At 33.3% G+C, this 25,572-nt stretch overlaps 1 protein-coding gene and 1 pseudogene across 1 annotated transcript; both read right to left on the reverse strand.

Annotated features, from left to right (window-relative positions):
- Positions 1-211: 211 nt before the first annotated feature.
- On the reverse strand, positions 212-2,114 carry LOC120857977 (annotated as a pseudogene).
- Positions 2,115-12,390: 10,276 nt separating this feature from the next.
- LOC120858816 (NKG2-A/NKG2-B type II integral membrane protein-like) lies at positions 12,391-16,838 on the reverse strand. The gene is made up of 6 exons (XM_040235139.1): positions 16,619-16,838; positions 16,167-16,265; positions 15,591-15,644; positions 14,907-15,058; positions 13,094-13,194; positions 12,391-12,773 (listed from the first exon to the last, which is right to left on the reverse strand). Exons 1-6 carry the CDS (start codon positions 16,803-16,805, stop codon positions 12,656-12,658), a joined length of 711 nt encoding a protein of 236 aa, XP_040091073.1. The 5' UTR covers positions 16,806-16,838; the 3' UTR covers positions 12,391-12,655.
- Positions 16,839-25,572: the final 8,734 nt, after the last annotated feature.

Raw genomic sequence — 25,572 nt, forward strand, 5'->3', positions numbered from 1 at the left:
AATAAAATATCATTAAGTTGTATTCCATTGTTTAATGAAATAACAAGCCTTAAACATACTACAAATATGTACAAAGACATAAAGTGAATTCTAACAAATATAATATTGACTGAATCAAGCCTTTAGCAAAGTGTTGGAAACATTTAATATCTTACCATTTCCTCTTCATTATCTATATAAAGCAGAATAGAGTTCCTAGAAGTACAGGCTATCAAACTCCTATTCCATGTTTTGTTTTTTTTTTTCCAAAAGTAATATAATAGCAGTTGTTGGAATATGTAACCAGTCTTTTGGACAATGACCAGAATGACATTCTGAAGAAAGATTATGAATTATTATCCAAAAAATTAATCTTAAAGAAATTAAGATTCATTTACATATTTTCTAAGTATAAAATATATGTACATAACATAGTTATGCATTCTCACAGGCTGGTACATACTCATATACACACTCACAGAGAAAGGCCAACCTCTCATTCTCCAATGTCCCCATAGGAAGCAAACAGATAAACAAAATATGTACTCTCTACATAACCTGATAATCAATGACACTCCTTTTGTAGAATGTAAAATTATTTGTATTGCATTATCACAGGAGGAAATTTAAGCCAATTGGCAGCAGTAGGTATGGTGATTGTAACTGAATATTTCTATGTATTGTTGTCTAAGAAGGAACACTCTTCTATGATCATTTATGAATGTTCATTTGATTTTATAATTTACGCTTTCTTGTCAAAGACAATTATTATCTTTGTCTAACCTAAGACAGAGACAAAACTAAGTGTATTTAATATCAGAACTTTGAAAATTATTATGTAACTTTTCAGAGCTTTGTTATCATACAAGAATTGTTCTGCTCTGGTATTTTAGTACCTAGAAAAATTGAAATGATCTTTTAAAAAATTAACACTGATCTAAATAAATCGTAATAATTTTAGTTTCTTAGTTTAAATGTGGCATTTTTTAGAATTAGAATTATCTGGAATAAAATTGCTTTTACCAAGAAAAATTAATAAAGTAATGAAAATTGGGAGGGGGCAATATTAACAAAAGCCTAAAGGAATAGACTTCTCCACCTATTACAGTATTTGGTTTAACCAATCTCAAGACCTAATTTGTATTTCTCAATAAGGTCTTTCAGCTTCCTAAAGCCTGTGTTTAAGTTATGAAATCAGAAAATACATATATATATACATGCACACATATGTACAAAGATATACATATACATATATATAATATTCCCTAGAATCATCCTCTTATTTATACTTTGGACAATTTGAGAATAGCTATTCCACATTTAGGCTGAATGCACATATTAAAATAAGAGTTTTATTTCATCATATGATTTTTGAGAAGGCACTGATGATCATTAAAGTGAAAAGTTCAATCATATTTTCAAAAATATACTTACGTGGAATAAAAGTTATCACTCTCACTAGAGTATACATCAAGACAAAACAGATGATTCTCCAGATAACGGCAACGAACTTCTCTCAAGGTGACGGTAAATCTGCAGGGAGAGAAAAGGAAACACTAAGAAAGGAGCAATGGAGACAGTCGTTTTAGAAGAACAAAAGATCCCACATCCGTGAGAATTCATAGACATCAACTTAGACCCCAAATCTATATGAAACATTATAATCCTCCTCTCAGAATATATACATTTTCAGCAAATATAACACTTCACAAGTTGTGTATCAAAGACTACAAATTACAACAATGCTGGAATAGATAGGCTCCCCTGTCCGTGGGATTTGCCAGAGATCCAGCCCACGTCTCCTGTATTGCCAGGTGGATTCTTTATCACGAAGCCACCAGGAAGCTCATATTAGAGTACTGTGTTTCAAATTCAAGCTCTGATCCTCATAAATAAAAAGTATGTGAGCTATTAAATTCTCACGCTTGCACTGGTAGCTCCTGTCATTCCACTGAGGATAGTGAGAAGCATTTTGAAATTTTAATTCCCTGTAGGTTTTCTCCTGCTCAGTGACTAAAAGGGAACTTTGCGTGCTCTTACCTCTCATTTGCTGTTTCCTGGCGTCCTTAGCCAGACTTGGTTCTGGGTAGTTTTTCGCTTGATTGTTCATCTCGGCAGCTGTGTAATGTCCAGGATGGCGCTTTATGAAAACTGTACCTAGGTAGTTAATAAATGGTGTATAAAATCTCAAGAAGCCTGGAGTGGGTGGTGTGTGAGATGAATGATAGCACTCATTTTGCAGTTAAACAAGGTACATATTTGGTTCTTATTTCTGTAAAGCTTTAGTAAGTGTTTCAAGATAGACTAAGTTTTAAAAATAATATTCTGCATTTGAACATTTATCATTGGAACAATGAAATTAATAAATTGGTGAAAAATAAAGTTCATAAAGAATAACATCCTTATCAATTTACAGTCTATTTGCATAGAAACATTCAAAAGCTGTTACAGCAACTGTGTTGAAATTAAAATGCCATACTAGAAAAAACAGATGCACCAATATAACAACTTTTATGATAATTTTAAAGCCCATTAATGTTTAAGGATTAAGGCTTCTAAAGAAGAGAGAATAATAGTATAGGCATATGTAATATTTCCTGCACTAAACTACTTTAATTAGTGATATCATTTATTAAAAGAAAATGAAGTGCTATCAAATACTTTTTTAATTTTATTCTGACCGCAAGTTATTTGAAATCATTAGAAACTTACAGAAATATTTTGCATGTTAAAAATGTTACATGAAACATATTAAACTATCCAAAACTTGACAAACAATAAAAGAAAACAATGTTAAAAAGATTTAAAAATAAATACTCTACAAAAGTAATTAGCAATTGATAATGGCTGAGATATGAAATCATAAAATGATAAATAAAAGTGTCAATCAATTATGGAAGAGCAATTCTGATACAAACTTCCAGAAAGATCTTATTGGTGTCAAATCAATGAGGGTAGCTTTAGTTGAATCAACAATTAAATGTCAGATAATGTACATTAATAATTTTGTCACTGGAGCCTGTAGTTAGTGAGATCTAAGAATAATTCTGGCTTTGAAGTTTACAATTTGTGACCTTTAAAAATTATTTAGTATCTAGCAAACTAGCTTATTAATCTAAAATGAGAATGAAATATGCATTATATAAATCATATAAAACACTTGACATTAAATTATTTTAATATAATAGCTATAATTACATTCATATAGTTAAAAAATGTAACAATTTATTAGACAGGATCTCTGTATCTGTGCCATTTATCTTTTTTATTCAATGTTTTGTTCACATTTTTAAAAAGCATATGATTGTTTAGAATTACATTTAAATTAGCACTTTACTGAACTACATTAGTCTTATTTTTATTAAAACTAAACTGCTTTTATTGAATATAAATCTATGAAAAATTACATTGGTCCTTCACAGTTCCATGAATCCCCTTTGAGAATCTATTTTTAAAAGATGAGTGAAATGTTTAATGACGTGTATAAATATATCTCTACTGATGACAAAATACAGCAGTAATTGTTCCTTGTCATGATGCTTGTGAGATTTCACTTAAATTTGCATTGATTTACAAGCTCATTTACAAATGTGTATATGAACTTGAATAATAGGCAAGAATGAATGTTTTAGAAATCCTCCATAATATTTCATATTTTATGCTTACATAATTCTCAGAATTATTCAAATAAAGCTACCAATATACCCTTAATTTTGCTATATATCAATTGTCCATAAATTGAATCACATCTAGGCATGTGTAATCTCCTACCAAATGAGATGAGGAATTAGGATGGAGAGGGAGACACATACCTTCTGCAGGCCAGAATCCTGCCTCCTCTTGTGGGTGACCAAGTTTCTGTAATAAACAGTATCTGTGGTCTTCACAGACTACCCTGTGAAGGCCCATGGTGAAGCAAGTGTAGAAAATGTAGATTTCTCATCAACATGTCACAAAGTTTAAACAGGAAATTCTTACACCTGAGTATTTTGAAGACAGTTTATCTCATGACACACCTCCAGAATATAGGAGACTTTGGGTATGTAGTGTGTCATTTAGTTTGCCATTTGGCAAGTGCCTCTGAGAAGTTTTTTACTTTCTAAACGATATTGGGGAAGAAAAGATGACAACAATACCGTTAACTTGCTTTTATCTCAATCACACAGACTACAAACTAAGGCCTTGTTAAGGGTACCTTCAATGTTTAAGTTTTACTTTTAAGTTTAAAGTTGCTAAATCTTGACATTACATTTTTCATTTCCTTATACTCGTGATTTCATTCCTGTTGCAGAAAAAAATCATAATTCTGTTAGCAATATTTGTCACTAGGGCTTCCCAAGTGAAGCTAGTGGTAAACAAACCTCCTGCCAAGGCAGGAGACAAAAGATGTGGGTTCAGTCCCTGGGTTGAGAAGATCCCCTGGAGGAGAGCATGGCAATTCACTCCACTAGAATCCCTATGGAAAGAGGAACCCGGTGGGCCACAGTCCATGGTGTTGCAAAGAGTCAAACATGATTGAAGCGACATAGTACATACAAGTCACTAATTCAGAAGACTTACTACTTGGCATTACATATTTCTTTTCCTTATATTATGTCTTTTATGCTATAATGAAAAAATCATAATCCATTAAAAATAATTATTTAAGGATTGTAGTTTTTCAGTAGCCAAGTCGTGTTCAATAATTCAACACTCTATGAACTATAGCATTCCACATTTCACTGTCTTTCACTATCAACCTTTGCTCACACTCATGCCCATTGAATCAGTGATGCCATCCAAGCATCTCATGCTCTGTTTGTTGCCACAGTTTGTTGTGATCCACAGAGTCAAAGGCTTTGGCATAGTCAATAAAGCAGAAGTAGATGTTTTACGGAACTCTCTTGCTTTTCAGTGATCCTGCAGATGTTGATCTTTGGTTTCTCTGCCTTTTCTAAATCCAGCTTGAACATCTGGCAGTTCATGGTTCATGTACTTTTGAAGCCTGGCGTGGAGAATTTTGAGCATTACTTTACTAGTGTGTGAGATGAGTGCAATTGTGCAGTAGCTTGAAAACTCTTTGGCATGCCTTTGAGACTGGAATGAAAACTGACCTTTCTCAGTCCTATGGCCACTCCTGAGTTTTCCATTTTGCTGGCATATTGAGTGCTGCAATTTCACACCATCATCTTTTAGGATTTGAAAGATCTCAACTGGAATTCCATCACCTCCACTAGCCTTGCTCACAGTGATGCTTCCTAAAGCCCACTTGACTTCACACTCCAGGATGTCAGGATTTTGCTGACTGACCATACCAGTTCAGTTCAGTGCAGTCCCTCAGTCATGTCTACTCTTTGTGACCCCATGGACTGCAGCACACCAGGTTTCCCTGTCCATCACCAACTCTGGAGCTTACTCAAACTCACGTCCATCCAACCGTCTCATCCTCTGTCATCCCTTTCTCCTTCTGGCTTCAATCTTTCCCAGCATTAGCGTCTTTTCCAAAGAGTCAGTTCTCATCAGGTGGCCAAAGTATAAGAGTTTCAGGTTCAGCATCAGTCATTCTAATGAATATTCAGGACTGATTTCCTTTAGGATTGACTGATCTGATCTCCTGGCAGTCCAAGGACTCTCAAGTGTCTTCTCCAACACCACAGTTTAAATGCAACAATTCTTCAGTGCTCAGCTTTCCTTATAGTCCAACTCTCACATCCATAAATGACTACTGGAAAAACCATAGCCTTGATTAGATGGACCTTTGTTGGTAATGTCTCTGATTTTTAATATGCTGTCTAGGTTGGTCATATTTTTCTTCCAAGGAGCAAGCGTCTTTTTTTTAATATAAATTTATTTATTTTTATTGGAGCTTAATTACTTTACAATATTGTGTTGGTTTTGCCATACATCAACATGAAGCCACCACAGGTATACACGTGTTCCCCATCCTGAACCCCTCTCCCTGTCCTTCCCCGTACCATTCCTCTGGGTCGTTTCATGGCTGCAGTCATCATCTGCAGTGATTTTGGAGCCCCCCAAAATAGAGTTTCTCACAGTTTTCATTGTTTCCTCATCTGTTTGCTATGAAGTGATGGGACTAGCTGCCATGATCTCAGTTTTCTGAATATAGAGTTTTAAGCCAATGTTTTCACTCTACTCTTTCACTTTCATTGAGAGGCTTTTTAGTTATTCTTTGCTTTCTGCCAAAAGGTGTTGTCATCTGCATAATTGAGGTTATTGATAGTTCTCCCAGCAATCTGGACTTCAGGTTGTGTTTCATCCAGCCCAGCATTTCACATGATGTAATCTGCACACAAGTTAAATAAGCAGGATGACAATATACAGCCTTGACCTACTCCTTTCCCGATTTGGAAGTAGTCTCTTGTTCCATATCTGTTTCTAACAACTGTGGCTTCTTGATCTGCATACAGATTACTCAGGAGTCAGGTAAGGTGGTCTAGTATTCCAATCAGTTGAAGAATTTTCCAAAGTTTGTTGTGATCCACACAGTCAATGGCTTTGGCATAGTCAATGGAGCAGAAATAGATGTTTACCTGGAACTCTCTTGCTTTTTCAATGACCCAGTGAACATTGGCAATTTTATCTCTGGATCCTCTGCCTGTTCTAAATCTATCTTGAACATCTAGAAGTTCATGGTTGACATACTGTTGAAGCCTGGCTTGGAGAATATTGAGCATTACTTTGTTAGCATGTGAGATGAGTGGAATTGTGCAGTAGTTTGAACATACTCTGGCATTACCTCTCTTTGGGATTGGAATGAAAACTGACCTTTCCCAATCCTGTGACTACTGCTGAGTTTCCAAATTTGCTGGCATTTTGAGTGCAGCACTTTCACAGAATCATCTTTTAGGATTTGAAAGAACTCAACTGGAATCCCATCACCTCCACTAGCTTTGTTTATAGTCATGCTACCTAGGGCCCCATTCTGACTTCTCATTCTGGGATAAGTGAGTCATCAACCACCGTGATTATCTGGGGTATGAAGATCTTTTTGTATAGTTCTTCTGTGTATTCTTGCCACCTTTTCTTAATATCTTCTGCTTCTGTTAGGTCCATACCATTTCTGTCCTTTATTGTGCCCATCTTTGCATGAAGTATTTCCTTGGTATCTCTAGTTCTCTTGAAGAGATCTCTAGTCTTTCCCATTGCTTTCCTCTATTTCTTTTCATGGATCACTAAGGAAGGCTTTCTTATCTCTCCTTGATATTCTTTGGAACTCTGATTTCAAATGGGTATATCTTTCTATTTCTCCTTTGCCTTTTCTTCTCTACTTTTCTTAGACCTCCTCAGAGAACCATTTTGCCTTTTTGTATTTCTTTTTCTTGGAGATGGTCGTGATCACTGCCTCCTATACAATGTCATGAATCTCCATCCATAGTTCTTCAGGCACTCAGTCTATCAGATTAATACCTTGAATCTACTTGTCACTTCCACTGCATAACTGTAAGGGATTTGATTTAGGTCTTATCGAAATGGTCTAGTGGTTTTCCCTACTTTCTTCAATTTAAGTCTGAAAGTTGCGATAAGGAGTTCATGATCTGAGCCACATTCAGCTTCCCATCTTGTTTTGATGACTGTATAGAGCTTCTCCATCTTTGGCTACAAAGAATATAATCATTCTTATTTCGGTATTGACCATCTGATGATGTCCTTGTTTAGACTCATCTCTTGTGTTGTTGGAAGAAAGTGCTTATTATGACCAATATGTTCTCTTGGCAAAACTCTGTTAGCTTTTGTCCTGCTTCATTTTGTACTCTAACATCAACTTTGCCTGTTACTCCAGGTATTCCTTGACTTCCTACTTTGGCATCCCGTCCCATATGTTGAAAAAGGCATCATTTTCAGGTGTTAGTTCTAGAAAGTCTTCATAGAACTGTTCAACTTCAGTTTCTTCAGCATTACCGGTTGGGATATAGACTTGGATTACAGTGATATTCAATGGTTTGCCTTGGAAATGAACAGAGATCATTCTGTTTTTTTCTGAGATTGCACCCTAGGACTGCATTTTGGACTCTCTTGTTTACTATGAGGGCTATTCCATACCATTTGTCACCAATTCACAAGACTTACTACCTTGTCTAGATTAAAATAACTGTTACAAAGAGATAAATACCTAAACTTAATTTTCAATTTCACCCTAGTTCTTAAAAGAGCTACACCTAATTTTATTATTCTTAAATAAGTTATTCAGGTTTCCTCTGATAAAAATAAATGTCTTTGGGAAGGGTAAAACATCAAACAATATCAAGCTATATCATCATGGCAGAGATTGAAATACTGAATACTCACTATATCATTCATTGATGATCCTTAAATCATAACTTGTTATTTTTATTTTTAACAGGAATATTTGTTGTAAATAACAAAAGCCCAAGTTTCTGTCAGGGGGATAATAAGCGTTCAAATTTTCACTTCACAAGAAAATGGGGACCTTTTACCAGAAAAAGTTGACCTTTTACCAAAACACATATGAACATCCAAAAATGTAAACCATTAAATAAACTATCAAATTTGCCTCAGATGCATTTTTTTCATCAATTATCTCTTGTATCAAGAAAAGGGTAAATGTTTATCTACCATCCCTAAGGATATTCACTTTCAGCATAACTTCCAGACCATTGAATTTAAGCAAACACTATTTTTTAGCTTTCTAAAATCTAGAAAAATGGAATATAAACTCAGTTATGTCCTTGTAATGAAGACTAATACTTGAGTCTTCTAAAACAATGACTAATGGCTACCTATATGGTTGCATCTATCATATTTTATTTTCATAAACTAAACTGATAATTTTCTCTGTTACTCACATCCTAGAATTATAGCAATTGAAACATTCATTAGAGATCAATGTTAAATGCACTAATGTTGACTTTTAAATTTTGAAGTACTTATGTCTACTACTGTCATACACTTTACTGTTTTCAATTAAATAATGCTATACATGTCAGGTTCTTTTTTATATGTCAAAATATGGGTTTACTCTAAAGAATCTGTCTGAAATGCCGGAGACCCGGGTTTGACCCTTGGGTTGGGAAGATCCCCTAGAGAAGGGAATGACTACCCACTCCAGTAATCTTGCCTGGAGAATTCCATGGACAGAGGAGCTTGGCAGGCTACAGTTTATGGGGTTGCAAAGAGTCAGATATGACTGAGTGACTACACTTTCATTTTCACTTTCTCTGACACTTAATTTTAATAAAATCTATGTTCAGATGACATACAGCAAATATAAAATTATTCAAAATATGATTAGTAGTTTTACTAATAGCAATTTACTTTTTATGATATGAATATATCTATTGGTGACAATGTCTATTAATGGCTATACCTAGTGAGATAGATAAATTGAAAGTCAATAATAAGAGAAAATGTCCTTTTAACATAATGACAAAAACAATTTATTTTCAAAGAAGTTTTTAAATGGAAGGAAATTACCAAGTGACTCTAAAAAGGAAATATTTACATTCATCTAAAGAAGAAACTCTTAATCTAGGTAAAATTTTATAAGAAAAAATTTGAAAAAAGCTGTGTGACTATATCCAAATAGATATTGAGAGATAAAATATTAATGATAAAACTTCAAATTGTAAAATTATATTTGTATTAGAATTCAAGGGAGTGAATACGCATGAGCAGTAAATAAAAGTAGAGAATAAATATGTCTTTTCATTGTTTGAGAATGGTTGAAAGTACTAACTTGGGCTTTACTGAGTAGAGAATACAAGCTGTAAAATGTAAGGCACGAATAAAACTAAGGCATATTAAATAAATAAGCTCTCCTAGAGGAAAGTAAAAAATATTTATTGTGAAAGATAAGAAAAAGATAATGTAGAATGCAAAGAAATAATATATTATACTTAAAATTGATTATATAGGATTACAACAAACAATATATATAAAGTTGACAATAATTTTATCATTAGCTTAAAAATATATGGAATATCTTGCCAGTTAAATTTTAAGAATGTTTTAATTTAAAATATTTTATTTAATGCAGCTATTATTGTGAAAGACAAGAAAAAGGTAAAGTAGAATGCAAAGAAACAATATACTATACTTAAAATTAATTGTATATATTTACATACAAATATAAAGAGCAACATTGCATAGGAACCTGGAATGTTAGGTCCATGAATCAAGGCAAATTGGAAGTGGTCAAACAGGAGATGGCAAGAGTGAACATTGACATTTTAGGAATCATCGAACTAAAATGGACTGCTATTGGAAAGTAGAGATATTACTTTGCCAACAAAGGTCTGTCTAGTCAAGGCTATGGTTTATCCAGTGGTCATGTGTGATTTATTTATTTTTTCCTCTTTTTAAAAAATTATTATTATTTACTTTACAATATTATATTGGTTTTGCCACACATCAACATGAATCCACCACGGGTGTACACGTGTTCCCAATCCCGAACTCCCCTCCCACCTCTCTCCCCCACACCATCCCTCCAGGTCATTCCATTGTACCAGCCCCAAGCATCCTGCATCATGCATCAAACCTAGACTGGTGATCCATTTCTTATATGATATTATACATGTTTCAATGCCATTCTCCCAAATCATCCCACCTTCTCCCTCTCCCACAGAGTCCAAAAGACTGTTCTATACATCTGTGTCTCTTTTGCTCTCTTGCATACCATCTTTCAAAATTCCATTTATATGCATTAGTATACTGTATTGATATTTTTCTTTCTGGCTTACTTCACTCTATAATCGGCTCCAGTTTCATCCACCTCATTAGAACTGATTCAAAAGTATTCATTTTAATGGCTGAGTAATACTCCATTGTGTATATGTACCACAGCTTTCTTATCCATTCATCTGCTGAGGACATCTAGGTTGCTTCCATGTCTTGGCTAGTATAAACAGTGCTGTGATGAACACTGGGGTACACGTGTCTCTTTCAATTCTGGTTTCCTTGGTGTGTATGCCCAGCAGTGGGATTGCTGGGTCATAAGGCAGTTCTATTTCCAGTGTTTTAAGGAATCTCCACACTGTTCTCCATAGTGGCTGTACTAGTTTGCATTCCCACCAACAGTGTAAGAGAGTTCCCTTTTCTCCACACCCTCTCCAGCATTTATTGCTTGTAGACTTTTGGACCGCAGCCATTCTGACTGGTGTGAAATGGTACCCTGTATGCGAGACAGCAAAAGAGACACAGATGTATAAAACAGTCTTTTGGACTCTGTGGGAGGGGGAGAGGGTTGGATGATTTGGAAGAATGGCATCAAACCAGAACAATGTATCATAACAGATTGGATGCAGAAGAGATTACAGCTGTCTTCTGTCATGCTGGACATTGAAGAAATTAGTAGGCATGTAAAACAAAACAAAAAGAAAAAAATTAAAAAGTAGAAATTATACAACACACACACCCACAAAAATATTTCTGTTTCTATGGAAGAAAACAAAATGTAACACTACTGGTTGTTTTTACAAACTCTATGAGGAAAAATATGAATAATATGAAAGTGTTTTCATAGTAAAAAATGAATGATAAAAAAATTCTTAAACCTCATACTTGAAGATAAAGTATTTGAATATATTCCCATAATATAGGAATGATTCATATAGGACCTTTACCTTCTATTCAACATTGAAAGTAAAAGCCTGCAGTATAAAAATAAGTCATGAAAATAAAAAATGCAATTGCACCTGGAGAGAAGAAATAAAATGTGACTATTTATAGTTGTAATAGCTCTTATTTTAAAAATCTAGAGGAATAGATATTTGAAACAATAAAGTTAATATATAATATCAGGGAAGTCACTGGACATAAGATACACCTGTAAACCTCTGAGTTTTATTTTGTTTATTTCTGCTGCAGAGCAAAAATTACTAAAAATTTAAAAAACAAAGATGACATTTACAAGAGCATGGCTATGAAATACCCATATTTCTCTAAGATTTCAATATTTAAAAATGTAAAACATGCTAAGTGGATTTCCTTGGCAGTTCAGTGGTTGGGACTGTGCTCCTCAGCGTGAGGGGTGCAGGTTGGATTCCTGGTTGGGAAACTAAGATTCCACATGCCACCTGGCATGGCCAAAAATAAATAAATAAAAAACAATAGAAAGAAATTAAGAGAAAACCTAAATTATTGGAAGGATAAAGCATAGTACTGATTGGAAGAGTCAATATTGCAAATATGACTCTCTGCAATTCATTTTAAAGATTAAATGCAGTCCCAAGCAGTTTTTTAAAGCAACTTTATTGAGATGTAACTTACACAGCCTAAAATCCATCCATTTAAAGTGTACAATCAAAGATATATTTTTAATTTGCAATGATCACCACTATCAAAATCTAGAAAGTATTCATCACTGTTCAGTTAGCATTAATTTCCTACCCCCACCTCCCCACAGCTCTTGGCATCACTAATCTGCTTCTGGTCTCTCTTTTTTAATTTTTCTTATTTTTGATATTTCATATAAATAATGTATCATGCTATCCTTTAGAAAGTTTGATTGCTGTAAATATACAGTTGAGCAAAAAAAGCCAGACATTGAAGGAATGATATCTGTACTTTCCGGTGTACATATTAAATTTCAACAGTTTTGTTGAAAAACTTCCATTATTAGAAAAAAAAATATAATGCATTTTGAAGTTTATGTAATCATACTATTATTTCCATTTCATAAGAGATGAAGTTGCCCAACAGCAGCCAAACTTACTTTTTAATTCTCAAGCTTGTGCTTGCAAGTATACCTATGTGGGAATTCACAGTCATCTGACTTTATGTCCCCCGCGGATAGCACTGCACAGTTTCCTTTCTCAAGTAAGAAGTCGGATATCCTGTAATGGAAAGCATTGCATAATTCTGTTAAGATATATGAGGACAGCTCATGAAGTTATAACATTTCTGTATAACAGTAATAAAAAAGATATTTTGAAAGTGGGTAATGGTGTTTTTTACATAATTTCAGGCAGAGTTGGTTATTAGGAAAATGGAATACTGAGTATTCCATTTTTTAATACTTCTATCAACATTTTATTGACTTTCAACATCTTCCTTCATAATTGTGTAATTCAACCAAAACAAATGTTTTAATAATCTTAAAATATTTATTTTTAATATGTCCCTCCTCTATATAGTATTGTTTTTAAAAACTTACTGTAGTTTGCAAGTTGAGCCATTTTGCCACATCCATGGATGACCACGGCCTTCACGAAAGACTGGAATCCATGACACAATTGATAGGGACTTCAGAAATTTCTACACAAAAGTATTTTCGTTCAATCACTGTGGAAGATTTTATTAATTCTTAAAATGCAAATAGTGTGCTCTTTCATAGGATCCTGAGTTTTCTGAACAAGATGAGAGTGTCAGAATCTAATCTAACACTAAAAGTATAAAGGTGAAAGTTTTAATATTGTCAAAGCATTAACAAATGTCAGTACTTTTGATTAAAAATAAACTCACACATTTATGTTTATCAGTTTCATTGCTTTTCTTATGTTAGTAAAGTCTGATTCATGTAGCTTAATTGCTACCCATGTTGTCAAATTAAACATAGCAAATTTTAAATGTTTTCAGATTCTGTGACATTCATTTCTCCAGATACTGTGATTATATCACTGGATTTCACTACTATATTTCTCAGAGTTTCAATTTTAGAAGAAAATTAAGAGACTGAAATTGAGAAAATAAGTGACACGAAAGACAAAGTTTGGTTTTCTGGGACCCACACCATTCTTTGCCTAGATAAACCCCAAATCAATCTTTTTCTGTATTGCTGGAATCCAGCAGATAAGATAGTGTCAGAGATTCATTCTTCTCTGCTCCTCCCTGTTAAGTACAACTGTAAACATGGGAACTAATGAAAGACCCAAGAACGGAGAACTCTGAAAGGTGGAAAGAGAAGGGTGATGTGGTTGGAGACTTAGCAGCAGCTTGACTCTCATGTAATCTCTCATCACTTTCCAGGATGAGAGAACAAGGTGAGGTTAGGGAACAACAATTAGGGGCATCTTATATCTTCCCCCAAAGAAGAAAATGACCTAGACCTGCTAAATGACTTACCAGCCTAGCTGTAGGAGGGGGCACAGATAAGCCATTCCATTGTTCCAGTGTGTTGAGGGGAATCCTGTAGACAATGCCACGTGAGCCTTACAAAGTGTCCATCAGGACACCTGCTAACAAGGAGCAGCTAGAGGAAGTTCTTCTCCTGCTTCCACAAAGAGAACTAGAGTTGGGAGGCTGAGATGGAGGTGGGGCCAGCAAAGGGGATCCAATGACTAAAAGTTCTGAACCTAGGAAGCCTCTTTTCCTTAAGGGCATAAGACTCCATCTCCACTCAGAGACACTGGATAGAATGGATTTTTAAATGTTATATTTACATAAAGAACAATGGAAATTAAATTCCACATAAATGCAAGAATATGGACAAATTACAAAACTAGTACATGGAAGGCGCAGAGACTGAACAAAAAATGCATATAGCTTGATTCTATGTACATGAAAAGCAAAACATGCAGAGATTCTATAACATCAAAGTCATGACACGGGGTAAATAAGGACACAGAATGATGAGAAATTACAGAGAATAAGTTGCTGGAAAGTGAAAACTTCTAATCCATGATCTGATGTGTAATTACATGGTTCTATTTATTTTGTGATCTTTATGAAAATCTTTGATACGTATACTTTCTTTGATATATGGTAAAATTAAAGAGCACAGTTCATCTTAGAATATAATAGCACTTGGAAAAGCATGGTTTTCAGTGAAAAGCAAATGGAAATGATTAAGCATGCATTAATAGGATAAAAATATAAATAAAATATCATAAATTTGTATTCCATTGTTTATGAAATAATAGGCCTTAAACAAACTGCAAATACAAACAAAAACACAAGTGAATTCTAACAAATATAATACTGACTGGATCAAGCCTTTAACAAAGTTTTGGAAACATCTGATATCTTACCAGTTCCTCTTCATTGTCTATATAAAGCAGAGTAGAGTTCCTAGAAGCACAGGCTGTCAAACTCCCATTCCACGTTTTTTCTTCAGAAGTGGTATAATAGCAGTTGTTGGAATATGTAAACCAGTCTTTTGGACAACAACCACAATAACCTTCTGAGGAAAGATTGTGAATTACTAGCCAAAAAAAAAAAAATTGAATTTTATAAAATAAAAGAAACTACATATATGCATAGAAATATATCTATGTATATACATATTTATATAACATATCTATGCACCCTCAAAGCTGGTACATATTAAACAAACCAACACATACATTCACAGAAAGGGTCAGTCTCTCATAAGCCAATTTATGTCTCCATATAAAGCAAACATACAGAAATATCCACTCTTTACAAGTCCTGAGGATCAAGAAATGAAACCTCTGTTTTAGAATTGCAAACTTATTTGCCTTTTATCATATTATAGCAGAAGGAAATTAGAACCAATTTTCAACAATGCATATGGTGATCATATTGTGGCAGAGACAGAAGCATTCTCCCAGAATCATTACTTATAAATATTTGTTGCTCCATTTTACAATTTATGTTTTACCTCATAATCTATTCTTATTTTCATTAGCCAGCCTAAGATAGAGAAAAAGTACCAACTGTATATATGCCAGAGCTTCAAAAACATTATGTACCTTTCTGGAGCCTTGTTATCCGAGAGGAGTTATTCTGTTCCTGTATTAGAGCAGCTACAAAATTAATCATTATAAAAGTTAATATTGCTCTAAATAAATCAATGATTTTAGTTTCTGAGTCTAAAATTTGGTTAATTGTTTAAGATTAGAATAATCTAAACTAAAACTGACTTTACCAATAAAAATCAATTAAGCAATAAAGATTTGATGGAAAAAAAAATTAAAAAACCAAAAGGAACAGATGCCACCACCTCTTACAGTATTTGCTTTAACCAAGCACAAGAACTAATTTGTGTTTCTCAATAAGGTCTTTTAGCTTCCTAAAGCCTGTGTTTGAGTTATGAAATCAGAAAAACATATATATATACATGTAAACTTATATACAAATATATATATATGTATAATATCTCTAGAATCATTGTGTTATTTATACTTTGGACAACCTGAGAATAGCTATTCCACATTTAGGCTGAATGCACATATTAAAATGAGTTTTATTTCATCATATGATTTTTGAGAAGGTACTGATGATCATTAAAGTGAAAAGTTCAATCACAATTTCAAAAATACACTTACACAGAATAAAAGTTATCACCCTCACTAGAGTATACATCAAGACAAAACAGATGATTCCCAGGATCACAGAAATAAACTTCTGTCGAGGTGACGGTAAACCTGCAGGGAGAGAAAAGGGAACAGAGAGAGGAGCGATGGAGACAGTTGTTTTAGAACAAAAAAATCCCACATCTGTGAGAATTCATAGAAATAAACTTGGACCCCAAATCCATATGAAACATTGTAATCCTCCTCTCAGAATATATACATTTTCAGCAAATATAACACTTCACAACTTGTGTATCAAAGACTACAAATTACAACAATGCTGGAATAGATAGGCTCCCCTGTCCGTGGGATTTGCCAGGGGTCCAGCCCACGTCTCCTGTATTGCCAGGTGGATTCTTTATCACGAAGCCACCAGGAACTCTGATCCTCATAAATAAAAAGTATGTGAGCTATTAAATTCTCACGCTTGCACTGGTAGCTCCTGTCATTCCATTGAGGATAGTGAGAAGCATTTTGAAATTTTAATTCCCTGTAGGTTTTCTCCTGCTCAGTGACTAAAAGGGAACTTTGTGTGCTCTTACCTCTCATTTGCTGTTTCCTGGCGTCCTTAGCCAGACTTGGTTCTGGGTAGTTTTTCGCTTGATTGTTCATCTTGGCAGCTGTGTAATGTCAAGGATGGCGCTCTATGAAAACTGTACCTAGGTAGTTAATAAACAGTGTATAAAATCACAAGAAGCCTGGAGTGGGTGGTGTGTGAGATGAGTGACAGCACTCATTTTGCAGTTAAGCAAGGTGCATGTTTGGTTCTCATTTCCACAGTGTTAGTAAGTGTTTCAAGATAGACTAAGTTTTAAAGATAATATTCTATGTTTGAAATAATGCTATTCATCGTTGGAACAATGAAATTAATAAATTGGTGAAAAATAAAGTTCATAAAGAATAATATCCTTGTCAATTTACAATTAATTTGCAAAGAAACGTTTTAAAACTCTTACAGTAATTGTGTTGAAATTAAAATGCCATACTGGAAAAAACAGATGCACCAATATACCAATTTTTGTGATAACTTTAAAACCCATTAATGGTTAAGGATTGAGCCTTCTAAAGAAGAGAGAATGATAGTATTGGCATATGAAATATTTCCTGCACTAAACTACTTTAATTAGTGGTATCATTTATTAAAAGAAAATGAAGAGCTATCAAATAGTTTTTTTTTAATTTTATTTTGATTGACTGCAAGTTCTTTGAAATCATTAGAAATTTAGAGAAATATTTTGCAAGTTAAAAATGTTACATGACATATTAAACTATTCAAAGCTTACTAAACAATAAAAAGAAAATAATATTAAAAAGATTTTAAAATAGTTACTTTACAAAAGTAATTAGCAATTGATAATGACTGAGATATGAAATCATAAAATGATAAATAAAAGTGTCAATCAATTATGGAAGAGCGATACTGACACAAACTTCCAGAAAAATCCTATAGGTGTCAAGTCAATGAGGGTAGCTTTAGTTGTATCAGCAATTAAATGTCAGATAATGCATATTAATAATTCTGTCACTGGAGTCAGTAGTTAGTGAGAACTAGAATTATTTCTGGCTTTTAAGTGTACAAGGTGTGACCTTTAAAAGTTATTTAGTATATAGAAACTAGTTTACAAATCCAAAATTTTAATAAAATATGTATTATATAGATCATATAAAAGTCATATTAAATTTTATATTTTATGTTATTATTTCAATATAATTGCCATAATGCCATTCATATCAGTCAGAAAAATGTAACATAATTTCTTAGACAGGATCTCTGTGTCTGTGTCATTTATCTTTTTTATTCAATGTTTTGTTCAAGGTTTTAAAAAGGATTTGGTTGTTTATAATTGGATTTAAATTAGTATTTATTGAAGCTGCATCAGTCTTATTTTTATTAAAACTCAACTCCTTTTATTTTATCTAGAGCTATGAAGAATTACACTGGCCCTTCACAATTTCATGAATCCCCTTTAAGAATCTATTTTTAAAAGCTGAGTGAAATGTTTAATGACATATATAAATATATCTCTCTTGATGACAAAATACAGCAGTAACCGTTCCTTGTCATGGTGCTTATAAGATTTCACTTTAAATTGCATTGATTTAGAAACTCATTTACACATGTGTATATGCACTTGAATAATAAACAGGCAAGAATTTGAATATTTTACAAAATCCTCCATAATATTTCATATTTTACACTTACATAATTCTCAGAATTATTCAAATAAATCTACCAATATATCCTTGATTTGGCTACATATAAATTGTCCCTAAATTGAACCATATCTGGGCATGGATAACCTCCTACCAAATGAGATGAGGAATTATGAAGGAGAGAGACACATACCTTCTGTATGCCAGAGTCCTGCCTCCTCTTGTGGGTGACCAAGTTACTATAGTAAACAGTATTTGTGGTCTTCACAGACTGCCCTGTGAAGGCCCACAGTGAAGCAATAGTGGGAAAGGTAGATTTCTTATCAACATGTCACAAAGTTTAAACAGGAAATTCTTACACTTGAGTATTTTGAAGACAATTTATCTCGTGACACAACTCCAAAATATAGGAGACTTTGGGTATATAGTGTGTCATTTAGTTTGCCCTTTGGCTAGTGCTTCTGAGAAGTTTTTTTCATTTTCTAAAAGATACTGAGAAAAAGATGACTACAATATTGTTAACTTGTTTTTATTTCAATCACACATACTACAAACTTAGGCTTTGCTAAGGGTGCCTTCAATGTTTTAAGTTCTACTTTTATACAAAGTTGCTAAATCTTGTCATTACATTTTTCATTTCCTTATACTCTCATGTTTTCATTCCTGTTGTGGAACAAGTCATAATTCTATTAACGATATTTGTCACTGGGGCTTCCCAGTTATAGCTAGGGGAAAAGAACCCTCCTGCCAATGCAAGAGACAAAAGAGACGTGGCTTCAAACCCTGGGAAGATCCTCTAGAGCAGGTCATGGCAATCCACTGCACTATTCTTGCCTGAGAATCCGTATGGAGAAAGGAACCTGGTGGCTACAGTCCGTAGTGTCCCAAAGAGTCAGACATGACTAAACCGACTTAGTACATACAACACATCACTAATTCAGAAGATCTACTACATGGCCTTACATATTTCTTTTCGTTATATTAGCATTACGTCTTTTTGGTTATAACGAAAACAATCCTAATCTATTAACAGTAGTTATTTAAGGATTGTTGTTTGTCAGTTGCTAAGTCATGTTGGATAATTCACACCCCACTCCCCCGTGAACTGTAGCATTCCAGGCTCCCCTGTCCTTAACTATCAACCTTTGCTCAGACTGATGCCCATTGAGTCAATGATGCCATGCAACCATCTCATGCTCTGTATGTTTCCACAGTTTGTTGTGATCAACACAGTCAAAGGCTTTGGCATAGTCAATAAAGCAGAAGTAGATGGTTTTATGGAACTCTCTTGCTTTTTGATGATCCAGCAGATGTTGGCAATTTGGTCTCTGGTTCCTCTGCCTTTTCTAAATCCAGCTTGAATGTCTGGAAGTTCATTGTTCGTGTACTGCTGAAGCCTGGCTTGGAGAATTCTGACCATTACTTTGCTAGCATGTGAGATGAGTGCAACTGTGCAGTTGTTTGAATATTCTAAGGCATTGCCTTTCTTTGGAATTGGAATGAAACCTAACCTTTTCCAGTCCTGTGGCCATTGCTGAGTTTTCTAGATTTTTTGCCATTTTGAGTACAGCACTTTCACAGCATCATCTTTTAGGATTTGAAATAGCTCAACTGGAATTCCATCACCTCCACTAGCTTTGTTTGTAATGATGCTTCCTAAGGCCCACTTGACTTCACATTCCAGGATGTCTGGCTCTAGGTGAGTGATCAACCATCATGGTTATCTGGGTCATGAAAATCTTTTCTGTATAGTTGTTTTGTGTATTCTGTCACCTCTTCCTCATATCTTCTGCTTCTGTTAACTCCATACCATTTCTGTCATTTATTGTGCCCATCTTTGAATGAAATGTTCCCTTGGTATCTCTAGTTCTCTTGAAAAGATCTCTTGTCTTTCCCATTCTATTGTGATCCTCTCTTTCTTTGCGTTGATAGCTGAGGAAGTCTTTCTTATCTCTCCCTGCTATTCTTTGGAGCTCTGTTTTTAAATGGGTATATCTTTTTCTCTTTTGCTTTTAGCTTCTCTTCTTTTCTCAGCTATTTGTAAAGCCTCCTCAGATAACCATTTTTCATTTTTTTTCTAGGGAATGTTCTTGATCACTGCCTCCTGAACCGTCTCATGAACCTCTGTCCATAGTTCTTCAAGCCTTGTGGCTATCAGATTTAATGCCTTGGATCTATTTGCCACTTTCTCTGTATGATGGTTTCTGCTGACTGTATAGAGCTCCTCCGTTTTTTGACTGCAAAGAATATAGTCAATCTGATTTCGGTATTGAGCATCTGGTGATGTCCCTGTGTAGAGTCATCTTTTGTGTTGTTTGAAGAGGGTGTTTGCTATGACCAGTGAGTTCTCTTGACAAAACTGTTAGCTTTTGCCATGCTTCACTTTGTTCTCCAAGGCTAAACGTGCCTGTTACTCCAGGTATCTCTTGACTTTCTCCTTTTGAATTCCAGTTCCCTATAATGAAAAGGACATCTCTTTGGGGTGTTAGTTCTAGAAGGTCTTGTAGGTCTTCATAGAACTGTTCAACTTCAGCTTCTTCAGCATTACTGGTTGGGATATACACTTGGATTGCAGTGATATTCAATGGTTTGCCTTGGAAATGAACAGAGATCACCCTGTCATTTCTGAGATTGCACCCTAGTACTATATTTTGGACTCTTTTGCTAACTATGAGGGCTACTCCATACCATTTGTCACTAATTCAGAAGACTTACTACCGTCTCTACATTAAAATAACCGTTACAAAGAGATGAATACCTAAACTTATTTTTTTTATTTTTCTGCCCTAGTTCTTAAAATAGCTGCATCTAATTATATTATTCCTAAATAACTTATTCAGGTTTCCTTTGATAAAGATAAATGTCTTTGGGAAGGGTAAAACATCAGACAATATCAAGCTATATCACCATGACAGAGATCAAAATATTGAATACTCACCATAACATTCATTGATGATCCTCTAATCATAACTTGTTATCTATATTTTTAATAGGAATATCTGTTGTAAATAACAAAAGCCCAAGTTTCCATAGGGGGAGAAATAAGCTTTTAAATTTTCACTTCAGAAGAAAATGGGGAAGGCAGAAAATGTTGACCTTTTTGCAAAACACACATGAATATACAATATGTAAAACATTAAATAAACTATCAAATTTGCCTCAAGTGGATTTTTTTCATCAGTTGTCACTTGTATCAAGAAAAGGATAAATGTTTATCTACCATTCCTAAGGATATTCACTTTCAGCATCAATTCTAGAACATTGAATTCAGGGAAACACTATTTTTAACTTTCTGAAATCTAGAAAAATGTAATGTAAACTCAGTTATGTCCTTGTAATGAAGACTAATATTTGAGGCTTCTGAAACAGTGACTAATGGCTACCTATATGGTTGTATCTAACCATTATATTTTATTTTCATAAACTAAATTGATAATTTTCTCTATTACTCACATCCTAAAATTATAGCTATTGAGACATTCATTACAGATGAATGTAAAATGTCACACAATGTAAAATATACTGTTTATTTTTAAAATTTGAAGTAGTTATATCTACTGCTGTCATACACTTCGCTGTTTTCAATTAAATAATGTTATACATGTCAGGTTCTTTGTTACATGTCAAAATATGAGTTTAATCTGAAGAAACTGCCCTCCATGCAGGAGACATGGGTTCGATCCTTGGGTTGGGAAGATCCACTAGAGAAGGGAACGACTACCCGCTCCAGTAATCTTGCCCGGAGAATTCCATGAACAGAGGAGTTTGTCAAGCTACAGTTAATGGGGTTGCAGAGTCGGATACAACTGAGTGAGTACATTTTCATTTCCACTTTCTCTGGCATATAACTTTAATAAAATCTATGTTCAGACAACATATAGCAAAGATAAAATTACTCAAAACACTAAAAGTAGTTTGAATTTCCTTTTTATGATATGAATATATCGATTTGTAACTATGTCTATTAATGGCCATACTTAGTGACCTAAAAGAGATAGATAAATTGGAAGTCAATAACAAGTGAAAATGTCCTTTAAACCTAATGACAAGATCAATTCATTTTCCAGGAAGTTTTTAAAATGACTCTATATAAAGGAAATATTTAGGGTCTTCTAAAAAAGGATCTCTTAATCTAGATAAAATTTTATAAGAAAAGACAGTTTGAAGAAAAGAACTTGTGTGACTACATCCAAATACATATTGAGGGGTAAAATATTAATGATAAAATTTCAAATTGTAAATATATATTTGTATTAGAATTCAAGGGAGCGAATACAGCATGAGCAGTAAATAAAAGTAGAGAATAAATATATCTTTTCATTGCTTGAGAAGTGGGTGAAAGTACTAACGTGGACTTTATTGAGTAAAGAATACAAGCTGCAAAATGTAGGGCACAAATTAAACTAAGGCATATTAAATGAATAAATTCATATAGATGAGTGTAAAAAATATTTATTTTGAGAAATAAGAAAAAAAGAAAATAGAATTCAAAGAAACAATATGTTATACTTAAAATTAATTCTATATACTTACATACAAATAAAATATATACAGTTTACAATAATTTAAAAATTAGGTTAAATATATATGAAATACCCTTCCACTTCTAAGAATGTTCATAATTTAAAACATTTTGTTTAATACAGCTATATACATTGAAGAGTTATTTTAATAACTGCTGTCCTATTTAGAAATTTTTTAAAAATAAAGAGGAAATTTAAAAAGATGAAAAATGATATGATGCAACACAAGATGATAGAACTAATAAAGTTAAGGCACTGTCATAATACAAGGGAAGAACCTTGTTAGAAAAGACGAAGCATGTTTCATAACAATATACTGAGGATCCAAACCATTAGCAGTTACAAAAAAACTGCATGTACTTAATAGTACAAGTTCAACAAAGATTTGAGAAACGTATGGAGGTTAAATAATGATAAATGGAGATTTAAACAATTACTTCTCACTGCTCATCTGGCAAGCAGTTATACCGGTAAGGTTACAGATAGATATAAACTAGAAAATTAACCAAAATATTTGTGCGCACACACACACACTTATATACTTGTATAGAATACTCACATTTTTAATTACATTAAATTTTTCAAAAATTCACTATATATTCATAATCCTGATTATATTAATATGAAGTATGTAGAACTGTAGTGTCACTATAACAGCCATAAGTCAAGTTTGGCAGATGGACATTTGAAATGTGAGTATTCAAATTTAATTTTTAATTTATTATAAAGAAATAAAAATTTAAGATTTCCTCCTCATTCACACCAGCCGTATATAATAGAGATATAGATTGCTTCCAGATTCATAGAAATTCTTTACAATCTAAGCTAGAAGGTAATAACCAAAAATGTGAAAACCTTGGTCTAGTTTTAAGTTCAGTTACATATTTATAAATAACATATGAACCAAAGAAAAATCTACAAAGTTTTCAGTTTTTATATGATTTAAAAGGAAAATGCAATAGTAAAATCTGCCTTGTGAAATATTGATTGCCTTAAATGCATACACTGCAAACAAAAAAATAAGAAAGAATACATTTGAGGAGGTGCCACTAGAAACTAAAACTTTAAAAGCAATCTGGGTGAAATTTAGTTCAAGTATAGTCCAAATAAAGACATAAAAGGAAAATAAATGATGCAAAATTATGACAAAGAAAGCAAGTACATTAGAAAAGAATAAAATGGTCAATGTGATTTTCACTTGAAAGGTAGTATAATTGATAAAAGACATTTAAAGAAAAAAATGAGAAGACATAAATCTTTTACATCTATAATAAATATGACAACACCATTGTTAAATAGATAAGAAAAGCATACTATGAATATATTCTATCTAAATGAAAAAGAGAATGCCTAAAAAATGCAATTTACCAAATGCAGCTGCCGTCTATGGGGTCGCACAGAGTCGGACACTACTGAAGCGACTTAGCAGCAGAAGCAGCAGCAGCAGCAGCAGTACAACTCGGATCCTGAGTAAACTTAACATGTGTTAAACATATGGCGTTCATTGTATAAAGTTCCTACCAAAAAAATTCTAGAAACTCTAACGGTAACAGTAGTGAATAATAATACTTAAAATTATACCAGGTCTTTCACAAAGTCTCCAGGTAAGATTAAAAAAAAAAAAAAGGAATGCTTCCCAATAGAGCCTTGAGAACAAAACTTGCCAGCTTACATAATATTAAGGAACTCAGTCCTGTCTCTTTGTGAAAATTGATGAAGAAAATATTTTAACCTAAGTATGATACATGCACTGATTTTAAGAGAAAGAAAATACAGAATGATCATTGTGGTTTCATTTCAGGAATGTTTGACTGGTTAATAGTTGAAGTAAATAGGAATATTTAGAGGAAAATCTATAAACTTTATTTTTTAAATTAATTTATTTTAATTGGAGGCTAATTACAATATTGTGATAGTTTTTGCCATACATAAGCATTATTTAAAAAAATTTCTCATTCTATTGAAGAAAAAATAAAACTGAAACACTACTGATTGGTTACAAAATTTATAAAAAAAATAAATAATATGGAATTTCTTTCATAGTAAAAAAGTATGATCAAAAAATCCTTAAACCTCATACTTGAAGATAAAGTATTGGAATATATTCCCATAATATAGAAATGATACATATAGGACCTTTACAGTACCTTCTATTCGACATTGAAGATAAAAGCTTGCAGTGTAAAAATAAGTCAAGAAAAAAACAAAGCAATTGCACCTGGAAAGAAGAAATAAAGTGTGATTATTTCAGTTGCAATATCTGTTTTTATTTTAAAAATCCAGAGGAAAGTAAATTTTAAACAATAGAATTAATACATAAAATCAGAGAGGTCACTGGACATAAGATCAGCCTGTAAACCTCTTTTTGTTTGTTTGTTTGTTTATTTCTGCTGCAGCAGCAAAAATTACTAAAAACTTAAAAAGCAACGATGACATTTACAAAAGCATGGCTATGAAATATCCATATTTCTCTAAGATTTCAATATTGAAAAATGTAAAACATGCTAAGTGGATTTCCTTGACAGTCAGTGGATGGGACTCTGTGCTCCCCAGTGTGAGGGGTGCAAGTTGGATTCCTGGCTGGGAAACTGAGATCCCACCTGCTACCTGGAGTGGCCAAAAATAATTAAATAAATAAAATATAAAGCAATTAAGAGAAAACCTAAATTATTGGAAGGATAAGGCATGGTACTGATTGGAAG

This window comes from Oryx dammah, unplaced genomic scaffold, assembly GCF_014754425.2.
Source record: "Oryx dammah isolate SB20612 unplaced genomic scaffold, SCBI_Odam_1.1 HiC_scaffold_29, whole genome shotgun sequence".
NCBI classification, from domain to species: Eukaryota; Metazoa; Chordata; class Mammalia; order Artiodactyla; family Bovidae; genus Oryx; species Oryx dammah.